Below are 17,575 nucleotides of genomic sequence, written 5' to 3'. Positions count from 1 at the left end.
TAAATGATATTGCTTAGAGTTGATGAATTCAGAAATAGAGGCATAACCATATTATTTAGAGGAATAAAACAGAATTAGTCCGAAGGGTCTTCTTTTGATGAGAAAGACCTGAGACTGAGGTGCAAGGAAGAAGTTATTATTTATGTATGTAATATACATGTTATATATTTATACATTATATATAAGAAATTACTTATTTGCCTCTAGAACATTTGAATATTTCCATGTACATGTTCTGTATTGCTTTGTAAAGACAACCATATCCATACAAGCAATTCAAATCTACCTTAAAGGTCTTTTAGCCCAGGGCTTTCATTTTACAGATGATAAAACCAAAGCTAGGGCAGTTAAGTTACTGGATGACAGTCACACATTTAGGGAGGATAGAGTTGAGAGTTTAGCAGTCAGGTCTCCTCTTTCTCCTATAACGAACACATAGGTAGGGGCAGGGCAACAGGCAGTGTTCAATATCTCTGCCACCAGAGCTGGACTTCAGCATTTCTTATTGCATCCATTCATTCCATCAGCAACTACTTAAGCTCCTACCATGTGTTAAACTGCCCTAAAAGCTAGCAACATCTGTGGTAACAAAGCTCTTATGTTCGTCTACAGCTTACTGACCCTCTGTTGTAAAAAAACTTTTTAGATTTTTATTTATGGGTTGAACATGAATTTATAATCAAGGCTGGGTTATTTATATCTTTGGGTCAAGGCCTAATTACATTTCACTGAGACTGAGGATTTATATAAAGCATTTTTCCTGGCTATCACCTGATATATTTTCCCTACTAAAATACTACAGTTGCTTTTGAAATCTCAAGCCAAGTAATTTCCTCCACTTAGGGTAATATGAAGACAAGAGTTATGAAGCTACAGACTTCAATTTCTATTAACTGTGTGGTCTCTCACTGTATATATTAATGGCTCCTAACTTTTGGTACTTTGTCAGATTTATTCTAGCACTTATTTGAACACCCACTAAAAATAAAACCTGGTACTAGGCAATGAAAGTAATTAAGAAAACTTTCATCTTTAGGGCAGCCATGGCATTTGTATACCAGACAAGTAAGTTTAGGTAGCTAAGCAAGAAACAGGAATGGGGGTTAAGAAGTGGGAGGAGAGTCTGTCAGTTTAGCTGAGTACAGAAACAGAGATGAAGACATCCAGGTTGGACATCATAAGATGTAAAAAGGAAAGGAACTCTTAGAAAAGGAACTGACAGTGTGTGAGAAAATACTTTGATAATTCACTGGGAGAAGATAATACCTTAAGGCATAAGTATCAAAAGCTAAAGCCACAAAAAATTACTACATGCTGGAAGGAATAGAAAGAAGAATTTGTTTTTGTTCTGAAGCAGGAAACTGAGGGAGCGGAGGGAAAGGGTAAGGAAGAGGGAGGAGAAAGGAAGAAATGAGAAAGGAGGGAGAAGAGAGAAAGTAGGGAGAAATGAGGGCAACATGGAATTGTGTGGAGGTGACTAAGGACTTTTAAGAAAGGGGAGAGATATTAAACAATCTAAAGATATATGACTTCTTGATAGGAAGAGCCAAGTTTCACATACACATCTACATCATGCTTTATAAAAATAAGCTAATGAGATAATTCATAATGATTCATAATGTGAATTTAGCAGCTGAAGCTGACTGTGATAATGAGACTATAACTCTAGAAACTTGCAGAAACCTTGGAGTAGGCTTTAGGCAAAGCACAAATGGGACCTCAAGTCCATCCGATTTAGCTTTCCTGGTGAAAGAGTCTACTGGACATCGATGTTTCACTCATAGCAAGAGTAGAGGAAACTGGGGCCCAGGGTGCTAAGGAAGTTGTGCAAGGTCCCGTAACCGGTAGGTGAGGCCAGTGTGATTTGCAAAGTCCTCTTGGGAGGCGGTACTCTCCATGGTGAAAAGCAATGCTGGCTTTGTCACTTACTACCCATGTAACCTTGGACACGTTAAATAACCTTTCTGTGGTTCAGTGTTTCATCTCCAAAGTACACTATCACAAGTTATTGAGAAATTAAATGAGTCAATACATCTCAATAACAGGTTCACAATCCCTTATTCACAATTCTGATACCCAACAAGCTCTGAAACCAAAATCTTGCAGCAAAATATTGGTGGCAAAACCTGACTTGAGACTGTCATCTGTTCCATTTGATGGGATGCAGTTTTAATGTGTTTGATTGTAGGTGCTGACTCAGACCCACAGGGGAAGTTAACACTATATAGCATAAATACTATATTTACTCTCAAAAATCTGAAAAATTCTCATTTCCAAAACACATAGGCCCTTCCCTTAAGGCTTTCAGATAAAGAATTGTGGACTTTTCCTTAGAACAATATCTGCTATACTTACAGGGCATAGGATGAATTACCCATGCTCAATAGAGCCTGAGGGCTTGTGTAATGCTGCCAATTCTCTACCTAAGCCCATTTCCTAGAAAGGATGAATTAAGAGATAGGAATAATGGCAAAGCTCAGCACAGACAGTCACAGGTCTCTTCCCTTTACTCGAATAAACATGTTTTTCTAGTTGTAACACAATCTGTCCAAAGCCTTCTAAAATAGCCTGACAGTACTGGACATCAATATATATGTAGCATATAAAATCAGTCAGCAAGTAGCCATTCAGCACCTACTGTACGCTCAGCACCGTAAAGATACTACATGGCCTTTGTATGCTTACCATTGAGATGAGGAAAATAGGGACACATTTAGGGAACAAAATAGTCCCCAATAATGTGCTAAATGGCGGTGGCATGGGCCAGGTGCTGTGAGCAAAGGGAAAGGAATTCTTTACAAAGCTGAGTGAAGTTGCAGGCATTTTATTGCTGGTTATGATTTTGGGAAACATACTTTGTTTTTCTGAGCCCTTTTCCTCATCTGTAAAACAGGGCTGTTGTGAGGTTGGCAATCTTTTACAGTATCAGATACGTAAGTTGTGAATAAATATTCTATTTTGCCTGTCAGTTGGCTCTTGAAGAAGGATCAAGGCACTTGAGAATGAAGGAAAATTAACTGTCCTGACTAGAGTATAGATTATGTCTGTTGAAGACATTGTGGGAAATTTGACCAGAATAGCAAGACCAAGGAGATGGAGTGACACAGTGGAGTGAAAGGAGAGACTTCGCAAAGATACTGTGGGAAGTTCTGCCTTGATGTAATTAGAAATAGGGACATGGGAATAATTGTTTTGCACAGGGAATATGATAAAAGAGTATTGCTGAAAATTATTTTTTAGCATGTAGAAGATTGGGAGGAAACCGGAAGCTGGCTAAGGCTATATAATAGCAGCCCAACATAGGGCCTAGACCCTCGGTGGAAGTCGGTGAGTGAACACATAGTTAGAGGAAAACAATAGCAGTCTCCTTATGTAGCATAGCTAATTACCATCCTAATAAAGTCTCTGTATTATTCCAACTTCAGAGGTAAATACTGGGACAAATGAAAATTCAAAATAATCCCGCATCTAGTTCTCAAAAAGAGGCTTACATACAAGCACAGACTCAGCTCTCGGAGCACAGTGGCTCAATTAAACACAAAGCGTCTTCTAAACATGGCACCGATTCTAGCAGTCAGAACTGGGGTTGGGCTGTAGCCTGAGTGCTCAGCCATCAGAGAAATCCACCCTGTCCTCTTAAGATATCCAAGGTCAAGGCATCTTTCTGCGGTCACTTTCGGTTTCTCCTTGGCCTCCCCTGGTTTTACCCTAGGGGAGTTCACAGGCCAAACAAATCAGAGGGCATTTCTTCTTTCCAGGAATGCAATGACTGTCCTGGGATGTGGCACTTTACCTTAGCCATTGTCTGGGCACAAGAAGTGTTCTTAAGAACATGTCTCTTGGACAGGAAATAGCACAGGCAGAGATATGCACTGTTGTATTGGTGCAAAATGTGTTAAAACTGTTTTGGAAAGTTAGGTGATTTCCGCCCAGTCTTTACTCCATGACATACATTTGACTACCATTCACTCCCTTCAGTCTCCTAGAGGATAAAGGACTGCTTGATGCAACTAATACTTAGAGCATCAATATAGCACCTGGAAGGTATTTTTTAAATGTTAATTAAATTTGTACCATTTGGTCAGAAATATATATTTCTGTCCTTCTATTTGTCCATGCATCATGTGGTAATAGAGATGACTTTAACGAAAAAAAAAAAACCAAAAAACCAATCCATCTACCCCCATCAACCACCCAAGGCCACCACTTTTGAAGGAGGTAGAGGTGAAAGGTTAGGAACAGTAACTTTTAAAAAGTGATTAGTATCTGGACTAAAGAAAAAGGTGAAATTTATAGTGCATGTATCATGCTCAACTGGGTGTGCTGTGTATAGCCTTATATTTGCTAATGACATCCTCCTTCAGGAAGATAAAGTGAAATACCTCATTCATCAAAATTAAAGAAATGGAACATTTACAGTGATGTCCATTTAAAAAAATTTTGCCATCGGACTCCTTTTACCTACTCGTTTTAATATCATGCAGTGTGATAATTTTGTTTCAACTTGACTGGGGTAAGGAATGCTGGTAAAGCATTATTTCCGGGTGTGTCTGGGTGAAATTTGCACTTGAATCTGCAGACTAGAGATTGCCCTCACAAATGCTGGTGGGCATCATTTACATCACAGAGGGCCTGAACCTAGTAAAAAGGTGGAGGAAGGGCAAATGTGTTCTCTGCCTAAACAGGGGCATTTTCTCCTGACTTTTTACATCAGTGCTCCTGGTTCTTGGGCGTCTGGACTCAGATTGAGTTACACCACTGGCTTTCATGGTTCTCCAGTTTACAGATGGCAGACACATTGTGGGAGTTCTTAGCCTCCATACTCACGAGGCTAAGAACTCTCTATCCATCCTTTTGTTTTATTGGTTGTTTCTCTTAAGATCCTGACTACATCTACTAATTAATATTTTGCTTCATCTACTATTAACTCTAATTTTCTTTCAAAATTGTTCCATGTGTTATTTCCACAAGGAATCCGAGTAATTCCATTAAAAATTCTGTCCTTTTATTTCCAACAGGCCCTATAAAAACCTCCAAAAGCCCTCCCCAAGATTTTGTTGGCTTCTCTCTTCTGTTCTACCCATTGCAGCCCCAAACTGTCATTATCGAGGTCTTAACCTTACTGCTAACAGTGCCCACCACTCTTTACCTGACTCTCAAAACATAAATCTTTTTGAAAATGGTTCATCTCAGGTATTCTATTTCTACACACTAAATCTGTCCTCTTTTTCTACCAAATAGGAGGGGAAAAGCATCCAAAGAAAATTCTTTTATTAGTGCTAGAATTAATTTTAGCTTATATAACAACTTAATTTCCATCTGCTTTCTTTTAGCTTCAACCTCCCTCAACTGGCTTTTTTTCAGAATGGAAAAACACTCAAATTTTTCTTTAATCTTGATCTATATCCCTCTATAGTTTCAGACAATCTATTTTTTATTCCCTTCTATAGACCAGTAAAATTAAATGGGTAAGAAGTTGAAAAAAGGTTGCCCCCTCCTTTTTAATTTTTTTACTAAAGACATGTTAAACAGACCATCACCTAAAATTACTATTATCTCATAAAATAATATTTTTAATTACAAAAGGAAACAGGGGCATAATTTCAAAATGAACTAAGGTCTTTAATAAATTTAGTTTTTTTTTTTTTTTTTTACACAGATACTATATTGTCCTTATTTTTACCATTAGAGTGTAGAACAGCTATGAATTTGATAATTTGGGAACTGATGATAACATACACTCTCCAGACACTAATTAACCCCCTAAAAACTGGCTCTTCCCAAATCTGCAAGCTGCTCTTAAGAGAACCCACTGACTTTCTAATTATCTAAAGGACACTCTTCAACACTTCCCTGATATCTCCATAGTACCCTTCCTGGTCACTTTCCTGTGGCAACTATCCCTGCATAATTGGATTTTACATTTTCCTGGATGTTCCTCCCTCAGTCTGCTTTGTATCTTGCCCACTCAATAAACAAGAGTAGGCCTCAGGATTCCATTTCTGGATTTCTTTTTTTGCTTTATTCTCTCATTAAATCTTAATTCATTTCTGTGTCTAAACACAGGTGAATTCCTAAACCGATTTCTAGCCCAGATACCTTCCTGGGCACCATGTCCATAATTCCAGTTATCTCTGGACATGTCTTATTTCACAGGTAGAAAAAGTAAGAGCAATTTCCTTTACATCCTTGATTCTAATTTTTAAACATAATATATTTGACAGATTTTACACTAAAGTAACAAAGAACTCTTACACAAAGCAAAAAACAAAATAGGTTTAATGATTAAAACCAATTAATTAATAGGTTTATAATAACCATCAACTAAGGGAAACCCTAGAACCAGAAATAAGGATTTTAAAATTGCATGCAAAGTCTAGTTACTATAAATACGAAAGCAATACCAAAATATCTCAGCTTCCTAACATATGACTCCAGGTTTTTTAATTTCCAATTCCTGGCAATCAAAATATGTACACTTTCACATGCTACTGGTAGTGAAGGAATAAGATTATTTGTATAGGACTACAAATAGCTTTCACAGATGGGAAGTCACAAAAAAGTGTCCTCCTCTACGTTTTTGGGCCCATCATCAAAAAAAAAAAAAGGCACTCCCAGATTCCTTGGTAACACCTTTGCTAGGTTTGTTACTCACATAATCTCCACAAGTAAAACTAATGGTCCACCCATTTCACATTTCTGAGAACCACAAGGCATTGGAACTGCTTTCTTTAACTCATGTGCCAAACAACTGGCTTAAACAATCACCAAAACTTTGTATATCAGTTCTAAAAAGTCTGGCTGTTTCCTTGAAAACATCATATGCTCAAATAACTGGACTTTGGCATGCACAGCAAAACATATGGAACTGAAAGAACTACCACATCAGATGGTGGCAGAGGACCCTGAATAATTATTCTAGTTTCCCAACACTGGTGGTTCTGGCTCCCTTGTACCAATGCCACTTGGTCATTCCCCCTTCGTTATTATAATCAAGTGCTCTGAACCCAGTTTTAACCTGAAAATTTTGTTTAAAAAAGATGCTTAAATAAATTACCGAGTCATCCAAAAAAAAAAAAAAGTAATGAAAGTCTTCAAATGCCTGTGGGCAGTTGTCCACTATTCACAGAATCTTTAGAAACCATTTGCCTAAGGCCAAAGATAAGTTGCTTTCTTACTAAATCTCTTGTTGAGCAATACTGAAACTGCACTTGGGTAGCTAGTCTCAAGTCAGAACTAAGCTTAAATATTTCTCTACGTTTACTGCATCCACGTAGTGTGCAATTTTTGATGCTGAATGAGAGAGATGCGGCAATTGAAGGCTTCGCCACAAGCATCACATTCATGGGTTTCTTGGATTTTCATCTCCGCATGGATCTTCTGATGGTTGACAAGGCTGCGCTGTTGACTAAAACTTTTGTCGCACTTCTCACACTTATATGGTTTCTCTCCTGTGTGTATTCTCTGATGCTGAATAAGGCCTGAGTTCCGGCTAAAGGCCTTCCCACACTCATCACATTTATGGGGTTTATTACCTGTGTGAACACCCTGATGTCGAATAAGATTACAAAGTTGACTAAAGCTTTTGCCACATTGTCTGCAGAGATAGGGTCTCTCACCAGTGTGGATTCTCTGATGTTCAATGAGAAATGAGCTCCGACTGAAGCTTTTCCCACATACAGTACATAAGTAGGGCTTTTCACCAGTGTGGATTCTTTGATGTTGTACAAGATGAGCACTGACACTAAAAGTTTTCCCACATTCATCACATTTGTAAGATTTTTCCTTAGGGAAGACTTCCTGCTGTATAACAAGGCTGCAATTCGGATCAAAACTTTCCTTAGTTTCATTGTATGAATAAGTCTTCTCTCTGGTGTGAATTCTCTGATGCTGAATAAGACCTGAGCTTCTACTAAAGGCTTTTCCACATTCCTCACACTTATGGGGTTTATCTCCTGTGTGGATTCTCTGATGACGAGTAAGATTGCAAAGCTGACTGAAGCTTTTTCCGCATTCTTTGCATTGATAAGGTCTTTCACCTGTATGGATTCGCTGATGTTCAATAAGGAATGAGCTCCGACTGAAGCTCTTTCCACATTCAATACAAAGAAAAGGCTTCTCACCAGTGTGGATTTTTTGGTGTTGTATAAGGTACGTACTTAATCTAAAGGCTTTCCCACATTCACCACATTTATGGGGTCTTTCTCCAGTGTGAATTCTCTGATGTTCAACTAGTAATGAATTTCGACTAAAACTTTTTTTACATTTGGTACAGTGATAGGGTTTTTCACCAGTGTGAGTTCTTTGATGCTCAATAAGGTGTGACTTCCAACTGAAGGCTTTCCCACAGTCGCTACACTTATGGGGTTTCTCACCTGTGTGAATCCTTTGATGTTTAACGAGGCTCCTTCTCTGGCTGAAGCTCTGTTTACACTGATTACATTGATAGGGTCTCTCTCCAGTGTGGATTCTCTGATGTCTAATTAGGGTTGAGCTCACACTAAAGGTTTTTCCACAGTAATTACACTCATAGGGCCTTTCCCCAGTGTGAATTCTCTGATGTTCGATAACAAAGGAACTGCGACTAAAACTTTTCCCGCATTCATTGCATTGAAAAGGTTTCTCACCAGTATGGACCCGTTGATGCTGAATGAAATGGGCCTTGCGGACAAAACCCTTTCCACATTCTTCACATTTGTGGCATTTCTCTTCTGAGTTAGGTCTCTTACGAATAATGTTAGTGCTTCCTCTGAACATTTTCTGTTCCTGTGTCAGAGATTCCCTTGGTATTTCCCATAAGAAGATTCCTCTCTGTTTATCTAACCTACCAACAAGTTCAAAAGTTTCTCTACACATGGGATCCTGGTCAGTTTCACTTTTGATTCTTGTAACTATTATACCCTTTGATTCCACTTCTTCCTCAATTTCTTCAATTTCTTGTTTCACAGTTGGCTCCTCATCCTTATCTCTGTTTAAAACATCTGGAATAATAGAGAATGGAAACATCAGCCAAGCTCTTTCCTTGTAAAAAGAAACTGTCAGAAAAATTAGATAATCCAGATAAATCAGTCTAATTAAAATAAACTAATCTCCTATATCAAATATAGCTTACTACCTCATAGTATTCCTTTGAGGAATCAATTACTTCATATATATAAAGCTTTTAGAACAGTAGCCAGTACCTGGGAAAGAGTACAAACTACGTAAATAGCGTTATTATTAGTTATCTGATGCAATGAAATGTTCTTCCTGGAGAATGGGTATGAAAAGTGTTTATGAATGAGGCCAAGAATGAGTCTGCAGGAGCAAGCAGAGTTGAGAGGAAGGGCTGGTAATTCAATTGTAAATTATGCAAGGTAAAATGGGTAAACAAAGAAATAAAACAAGCAGTTTATCAAGGAAGAAAGAATAACATGGGAAGAAAACAGTAGGTTATGGAAAATATTGAATAAGATACATTATTGGAAAGTGAGTAGACCAAATAACTGACAAAAAGAAACACATAAAATGATACTGAGAAGAATCAAAGATAAAAACCAGGGAAAGCAAAAATTCATTCATTAATAATAATTTATTTATTGCAATGAAGAGTATTCCAGACACTTTGTAATGAGCCAGGATTCAGAGTCAAGACATGAAGCTTCCTACTAAATGGAATGAACAATGAATATAAATGGAGAATGAAAATAATATTAAAAAATTAAAAAAAAGCAGTTCCTGTATCAAAATACAAAATGGCTTTTAATAAAAAGAATAGGTTGAAGTGACATAGTCTCTGATATCGAATGACAGAATAAAATAAATATAAAGGGATATGGTCAGAGCTAATAGAAAAAATAGAGAAGAGCAGTCTGTGATAGCTTCTGACTTCATCTACCATAAATCATACCCCATTCTTCAAGTATATGTGATTCTTATTCCTCTAAAGATATTAAGACCCAAGTTGGAACCATTTAGTGCCAAATGAGAATCTGAGTGACATCTGAGAAATGAAAATCTTGCATGTGTTGGAAGAAAAATAACATAAAAGTCTATGATGTAATAGAGTAGCATACAGGGCACTTAAAACCCGTCTTGGACTTCTTTCATGACTTCCTACCTCTTGCTGCCTGTTGGATAACTTCACTAGAGGATTCAATCACTACCAAATACATATTTGGCTTAAACAATTTCATTTTTTAGAATTCTCCTTTTCTCTCAATTTTCTAGTCTTCTAACTGTGAAGTAATCTTTGAATTCTTCCTTACTTCAACCCAGTCATTAACTTATTTTATTCCTCCAAAGTTTCTTATCCCAACAAACTACTAGAAACTTTACTTCACTTAGGCTGCTTACAGTGTTCTCTCTCAAATTTGCTTTCAGTGGCCTTTTTCCCTTCACACAATGAAAAAGGATAGGAGAATTTCGACTTTCTGCTCCCTATCTATAATTATTGATAATTATTTATGAATAAACGTCCCATTTCAATCCAAGGCTTATCCACTTACCCCTTCTCTCTCACCTGCCTTCGGGAACTTGTTCAATTATTACAATTTTTCCTCTTTCCTCAATCCGTATTCTCTGTTGAAATCTTCCTACCAACATACAAATACGCCCAACTTTACCCGGAACCTGAAAATCCTTCTCTCTCTCTTTTTAAAGATTTTATTTATTTTTAGAGAGAGGGGAAAGAAGGGAGAAAGAGAGAGAAACATCAACGTGCAAGAGAAGCATCCCAAGGGGGCACCTAGCCTGCAACCCAGGCAAGTGTCTTAACCGGGAATCGAACCAGTGATCTTTCAGTTTGCAGGACAACACCCAAACCACTGAGCCACAACAGTCAGGGCCTAAAATCCTTCTCTTGATGAAAGTCAATCTTCAGTGTAGCTCTTCATTTCCTAACCATGTTTTCCATGTTCAACCTGTTCCCATTCAATCTATTCTACAACCTACTGTGGAATCTGGTACAGTACCTAGAGAAACTTACTAAGTCACTGATAACTTTTAAGTAACAAATACAATGGATGTTTTTCAGTCCTTATTTCATATAGCAGCGTCTGACACTGCTGACCACCCTCATTTCTTCACACTATTTGTTTTAGGTTTCTGTGCTGTTATATTCTTTTAGTTCTCTCCCTACTTCTTCTTCGGCCTTTTCTAATACATTTCCCTAATGAATTTCTCTTCCTTTGTCAACTGTTTTAGGTTATTGTTACCCATGTTCACACCAACTCACTATACACACTCCCTGGATATTGTCACTTTCATGTCTCAAAAAGGGCTTACAATTAACAGGATGATCATCATCTGCTCGCATGTCTGTCTCCACCTCTAATCACCACCTCTTGAAAGGCACTGTCAGTCATTACCCTCTAGTCCCAAAGCAGGAAATAGTCCTAGATTTCTCTAGTTTTCTTACCACTAATCAACTACCAAAATTAATGATGCTACTCTCTGGCATCTAATTTCTCTTTTTTGCCCTCACAACCATGCTTTCCCTGGGTTTCTGCAAAAGCCACCTAACAATTCTCGGCTCTGGTTGTTAGGCTGCCCTCACACTACATCTACTTCATTGAGCCCAGAGAGAGCTTCATAAAATGGAATTCTGTTCATGTCACCATCTGCAGATCCACTAACACTCCCTCACTTCCAAGATCAGATCAAAGCTCTTCATTCTGTGGTACTCACTTTATGATATGGTCTCTAAGCTGCAGTTCACCCTGCTACCTACTTTATCACAATTTAAGTGGGCAAATTGCTTGTGTTACAGTCTTGCATGCCATTTCATAGCACATCTTTTGTTTACTAAATGTCCCCCAACATTACTTACCTGGAAAACTCTTGGTTTGTCTTTAAGATTCAATCCAAAGCAATAGTTCCTCTACAAAGCCTTCACTATCTCTGCTAGAAAGATTTAGGTGTTCTTTTTTTTTTATCACCAGCCCTTGTCCATAACTTGATTAAAGCTATCTTTACATGGCACTTTTAACTGTGTTTGTCTCTGCCTCATAAGGGGAAGTCTCTTTATGTTTACCAGCAGATATTGTTCCAGGGGTTTTATTCAAAAGAGTAAGAAAAATATTATTATATGCAAATTGTATGAATGTCTACCTAAAATTTCTAAATAATTAAATCAATATAATAGCAATGGCAAGACTAATATACAAATTAATACCATTTCTTACTACCCAGAAAAACATTTTATAGAAATATTATAGAAAAATGAAATAATTCTTGATAAGAAACAAAACAAAACACAGAAATAAATCTAATTAAAAAAGTGTAAGATCCATAAAAATTGTCTCAAATTTTTCTGAAGGATGTTAAGGACAGTTAAATAGTCAACTGAACTGTTAGAGAGATTCAATATTAAAGGATCTTAATTCTTTCCAAACCAACCTATGAACCTAATTGCATTCTAATCAAAATCCTACGAATCAACTAAAAAACTAGTCAATCTAAATTTTAACCAGAAAAATGCAGAAACCCAGTTATCCTGAAAAGGAATGTAAAAGAATGACTTATCTTAACAGACATAAAATGTAAAATATTGCTAAGTAAATAAAACAGAGAGACACTGGCATAAAAATAAGTAGGTCAATCAGATAGACAGGTAAAGAAATCCGTGAGCCTAGGCTTCCACACGAAGCAGCCACAGATCTGGGTTTGGTAGCTATAATCATCTCTGGGTTATCTGCCATACTTGTATGTTTCCATCTTGTGAGCATAGCTAATTTGTCTATGGTAGACAACAGACTCAAAGTGCATCTCTCTCAGGAATTTGAACTTGAAACTGAAATAGACAGTCTGAATGTGACAAGAATTTAACCTATCAAGTCAGAAGCTAAAGGGACAAAAGCATGTGAACACAGGATGAAAGACTATTCTGCCAAGGAGAAAGAAACAGAGCACAAAGACAGAGTTAATTCCCGACTTCCTGAGAGTGATCCAGTTTCTTCTGGCTTTGGTTCTTTTCTGATGTCCAGTTGCAATCTTGCTTCTGTATTCCATGAGTCATCTATTTCCCTATAATAACTTCACTGGTTGGCTTAAGCTAGCTTAGGTTGATCTCTATCATTTTTAACCAAACAGTTTTATAATATTATGGTAGCTGAGCAGACAGAGAGAAGGTAAAGAAATGGCAAAGAGAAGTGATTAAACTGAACAAGTTGATTTCAACTAAAAGAACTGAAATATCAAGAACTGAGAAATCAAGCAGCCAGCTATGTCAATGTAGCTATTAAAGCCTTTAAAGAAAAATTAGCATGGAAAGGAAAGGTATGAACGATGAACCAAAATTACAAAGCTAGAGGTGTTAAGTGAAGAAACAAGATTGGGACAGTGAAGAAACAGTGCTCCCTCAACAAAGGAGATCTCATCAAGGGGATGGAGAGAGAGTCTAGGGCGGAGGATGAAAAGACTGTGGAATAAATTATAAAAAACTGTATGTTGCTAAAATAAAGAGAGCCCGAGAGTAGGAGATCACAGATGGGCTCATTGCCATGCCTATGTCCATATGGTGCTCACATGTCATAACACTAGGGACAGGCATGGCTGGTCACTTGCCTGGTTCTATCAACCAGGATACCATATGCATAGATAAAGCTGGCAGTAACTCAAGACACTACGGAATATTAAAAAAAAAAAAAAAAAATCAGCAGCTGATGTTGCTGGAGATTGAAATGGTGTGCCAGAAATAGATGAAGCCACAAAGCTAGGCAGAGACTATATTAGGGAGGTCCTAGTATGAATTACCAGAAATTGTAAGCAATTAACTAACACAAAATCATTTTGGTGGCAAGAAAGAGAATATATTCAAAGGAAGAGAAACTAGAAGCAAGAGGCTAGTTTACAGGCTAATGTAATAATCTAGTCAAGTTATGAGTTTTAAGCATATTTATTTGGGCACATAACAAGCATATAATATATTCCTGGTTCTGTCCTAAGTGCTGGAGAAATCAAATGAAAAAAATCATTATTGTCCTTATGAATATCAATCTAGTTAGAGAAATAACATGAATGATTATAGTAAAGTGTGATAAATTCAACAATATAAACATACATATACAAGGTAGCAGAGGAAGGAGTGCTTAATTCTGAAGAAGAGGCGCTTGAGACCTTAATTGACTATTTGAGATTTGCCGGGTGTGCGTTACTTGTGCATTCTTCAAAAGGAGATGAGCAGGAATTTGGAGCTTAACAAAGAAAGTAAAGACAATGATGATAGCAATCAACATTTATATTGCATTTACTACATGCTAGTCAGTGTCCTAAGTGCTTTACATATATTAACTCCCATTAATGCTCACAATAACCCTAAGACGTGTTATTATCATTTCCATTTTATAAAAAAATAAATTGAGGCACAGAGAAGTTGAGTAAGTACCAGGCTAGTAAGTGGTGGAACCAGGATTTTACTGAGATAGTTTGGCTTCATATTGCCTCTCTTAGGTGGAGGTAAAGATTTGGGACTTATCCCATAGTGGTAGCTGATGACTCAAGTGTAGATGAGGTCAGCCAAGGAAAGTATGTAAGACTGAGAGTATGTCTGAGAATGCAGGGCAATGGGAGGAAGCAATTTCAAGGATCTACAGACAGGTGGAATAAAATAAGATCTAAAGAGAGTCTATTGCATTTGACAACTGGACTATTATAGACCAATGTTAAACAATTTAAGGGGAGCGGTAGAGGCAAGAAAAGGGGCTTAGAGAAAAAAGTACAGAACACATTAACTATGTACAAAAACTTGACCATGAAGAGTAGTAGCAGGTTACAGGGAACAGCAAGAGGGAGACTGTGACTCAAAGGATAGTTTTTCTTTTTCCTCCTCCTTTCCCTAGTTGGAAGAAACATGAATACACCTATCATCAGAATAAAGACACCAGAGGAGAAGGAATAAAGACTGAAGCTATAAAGAAAAAAGGGGGCAAAGGAAGACTGATGAATAAGTAGTTGGAGAAGTGAGAAAATAAGGGCAGCCTTAAGTGTGCAGATACGGGGCAGAGAAGTTGAGTTATGTTCAATGGCCTCTGTTTTCTGTGTGAGAGAAGCAGAGGTCCACTGATGAGTGATGGACCCAAGAAAAACTCTTGTTTTTGGAATAGTCACTAAAAGGAACAGTGGGAGGAGCAAATCAACGATAAAAAACTTGTTTGGAAGTAAAAATCCAGTGGAGAATAGAAGAAAGAAAAGCCATGCATATACACAGGGCATCAATTCTTTCTGTTAAAGTATTTCTCCTGCTGTGTTTAGCAACTCAAGTAGGAGAGAAGAAAAGGTAGATTTGATAACCAATACAGGATATGAAGCTAGCAGAATGGGTGGACATGAGGGCATGCTGGTGATAGTTCATATACAGACCCAAAGATCAGACGCGGAGGTAAAGGCAGAAGGAGAAAAAAATAAGAGAAGTCAAGAAACAGGAAACATCATTAAGAATGAATAGATTTATTAGGAAGGAGTAGGAGAGGAAGAAAGGTGAGAGGTAAGCTCCACTTGAGATTATGCCTGTTTTGATCACCCCTGTTGAGTTACAGTCAATAAAGGCCTGAATATTTGGTCAAAGAATAAGACTGGGGTTTAAGTTTTACCTGTTATGACAGAATTGAGGGTACGATCACTGATGTGAGTTGCTGAATAACAAGGGAAAGCGGGGACCCTGAAGACAATATGGTCAAAATACACTGAGGCTTAAGTAATGACTGTATCATTGAGGACGTGGGTAGCACCAAGGAGTCTGAAACATGTGACAAAGTCTGTGTGTGATGGTCCAAAAAAAAGCTGACAAATGATAGTGAAAAGGAGCTGAGTGGGCAGAGCAAGACTGCTGAGGCCTCAAAGGGGAGAGTGTTTGAAGGTGGAAAATAAATCCTTTGGGAAGAACACTGAAAAGCTGGAAGAACAATACCTTCCTCTCCCTTCCAGCCTGGAGACTAAGGATGGGAAGAAGGAGGATGTGGGAGAATAAGCAGCGCCTCCCAGAGAAGTGGTGTCCTTGGGAAAGTGCCAGATTTCAGTTGAGGCCAGGAGGGGTAAGAACATTATGTGAATAGGAACGGGGGCTCCAGAAGGCAGGGTGAAAAGGAGTGGGAGGAAAGCAGTGGGAGGATGAGCCAGGAAGGAAAGTACAGAGCAATATGGGAATGAGATTACGAAGATAGGAAGCCAGAATCGCTTGTATTTTGGTCACTGCAAGGTCGCAAGGGGTGAGAGTCATGTGAACAATGGATGGCTGAAAAGGTTTGAATCAGAAGTTTGAAACAAAGCAGTTTTGGAACTGGTACTGGTCCAAGTGTTCTCAGAGTCTGATTTCTAATAGCCTCTTAGGTATTTTACTCAGAAAAACAGCAGTCTTACCCAGTGAGACCAGGTTTCCATAATTCTCCATCATGACATCTTTATACAAGCTTCTCTGAGCTGGATCCAGATAATCCCACTCCTCCTGGGTAAAAAACACAGCCACATCCTCAAATGTCAGCAACCCCTGAAATAGTATGATTTCTGTGTCAGTTCCTGTTGTCTCAAGGACAAGTCTACCACTGAAAAGTAGCACTTATCGGGGCCGGGTAGGCAAGGAGGAACGTGGTAACTAGGAGTTCCAAGCGGGGCCCAATTCTGGGAACTGACTGTAACAGGCATATCAGACTAGAGGGTAACTGAGCTGGATCACTGTCCTTGGTTAGTGAGGCTTTTTCTGGTTTAATAATTATATCCTAACATTTTAATTTTGGTAAGCCTCCCTAAGCTTCCATCACCTCATTGCCTGCTCCCATTCTCTACTCGCACCAGCTCGTGATCCCGTTCAATTCAATTCTATGAAGTTCTCTAAGAACCTATTTGGGGTCCAAACATCATGACAAGAGCAGAAGGCATAGCAGAGGGTCAAAAATGATGCCTCACCTGGAATAACTTATACAAACGAGAGCGTTAGTTTGGAGCATTACTAATTTATCAAGTCGTTCTTGGAAAAAAAAAAGAGCCAGTGTGCAGTTTACTTGCGAACCGCACCCCGGAGCACTAGGGGGTACTTCCTTGCACTGCGCTGGCCCTAAAGACCATGGTCGGAGGGATGGGGGGCGGAGGATCGCGGCCTAGCTTGAGTAATAGCAAAAGGTGATACCCCGAGGGACGACTTACCTTTGGCTCCAGCGGGGGGCTCGGGGAGGCCATCTCCCTGCCAGAAATCAGGGCAGGAACCTGGGGCGGCCCACGGAAAGGAGCCTCTGGTGAGGCCTATCTGACCGTTGGAGATTAGGCCCGACGAAGGCGAGGCCTCCAGGCTGGGTCTGGCCAGGTCCTGCCTCGGTCCCCGAGCGGTCACGACCCCAGAAGCATTTCAGAAGCGCTCTTTGGACAGCCCCCCAACCCCGAACTCCCTCCCCTGCTTGGCAGCACAGCCTTCCAAGGCCTTGCCAGAGCCTCCTCCCCGTTGTCAGTTCCTCCTCTTTTCAGCCAAGGAGCTCTGTGACCGCCCGCCCCCGGACCAGAAGGCGTCACCCAGCACCTTCCCGGGACGTCCCCCGACTACAACTCCCGTCATGCTCCGAGAGAGCGTCGCACTCCAGCCCCACCGGCAATTGCTACTGGACTACATTTC

At 39.0% G+C, this 17,575-nt stretch overlaps 1 protein-coding gene across 3 annotated transcripts; it reads right to left on the bottom strand.

The window, feature by feature from the left end:
• Positions 1 to 6,262: 6,262 nt before the first annotated feature.
• ZNF189 (zinc finger protein 189) lies at positions 6,263 to 17,479 on the bottom strand. 3 transcript variants are annotated; one of them, XM_090274503.1, is made up of 3 exons: positions 17,116 to 17,479; positions 16,336 to 16,462; positions 6,263 to 8,981 (listed from the first exon to the last, which is right to left on the bottom strand). In XM_090274503.1, exons 1-3 carry the CDS (start codon positions 17,146 to 17,148, stop codon positions 7,261 to 7,263), a joined length of 1,881 nt encoding a protein of 626 aa, XP_090130629.1. In that variant the 5' UTR covers positions 17,149 to 17,479; the 3' UTR covers positions 6,263 to 7,260. The 3 variants fall into 3 exon arrangements, with proteins under 3 accessions (XP_090130629.1, XP_090130631.1, XP_090130630.1); XM_090274505.1 differs by having other exon boundaries at positions 16,336 to 16,417; XM_090274504.1 differs by having other exon boundaries at positions 16,336 to 16,420; positions 17,116 to 17,478.
• Positions 17,480 to 17,575: the final 96 nt, after the last annotated feature.

This window comes from Furipterus horrens, unplaced genomic scaffold, assembly GCF_987537825.1.
Source record: "Furipterus horrens unplaced genomic scaffold, mFurHor1.1.pri manual_scaffold_4, whole genome shotgun sequence".
NCBI lineage: Eukaryota > Metazoa > Chordata > Mammalia > Chiroptera > Furipteridae > Furipterus > Furipterus horrens.
Note: the sequence above shows the minus strand (reverse complement) of the source record. Positions and strands in the feature narration are given on the sequence as shown.

What these genes read in the sequence shown, in the direction of transcription:
- ZNF189 (XM_090274503.1), bottom strand. Translation starts at nt 17,148, where the DNA reads ATGGCCTCCCCGAGCCCCCCGCTGGAGCCAAAG. An exon ending in GCCCCCCGCTGGAGCCAAAG is followed by an intron (nt 16,463 to 17,115) that starts GTAAGTCGTCCC and finishes ATACTATTTCAG; the next exon opens with GGGTTGCTGACATTTGAGGA. An exon ending in TGGAAACCTGGTCTCACTGG is followed by an intron (nt 8,982 to 16,335) that starts GTAAGACTGCTG and finishes CTATTATTCCAG; the next exon opens with ATGTTTTAAACAGAGATAAG.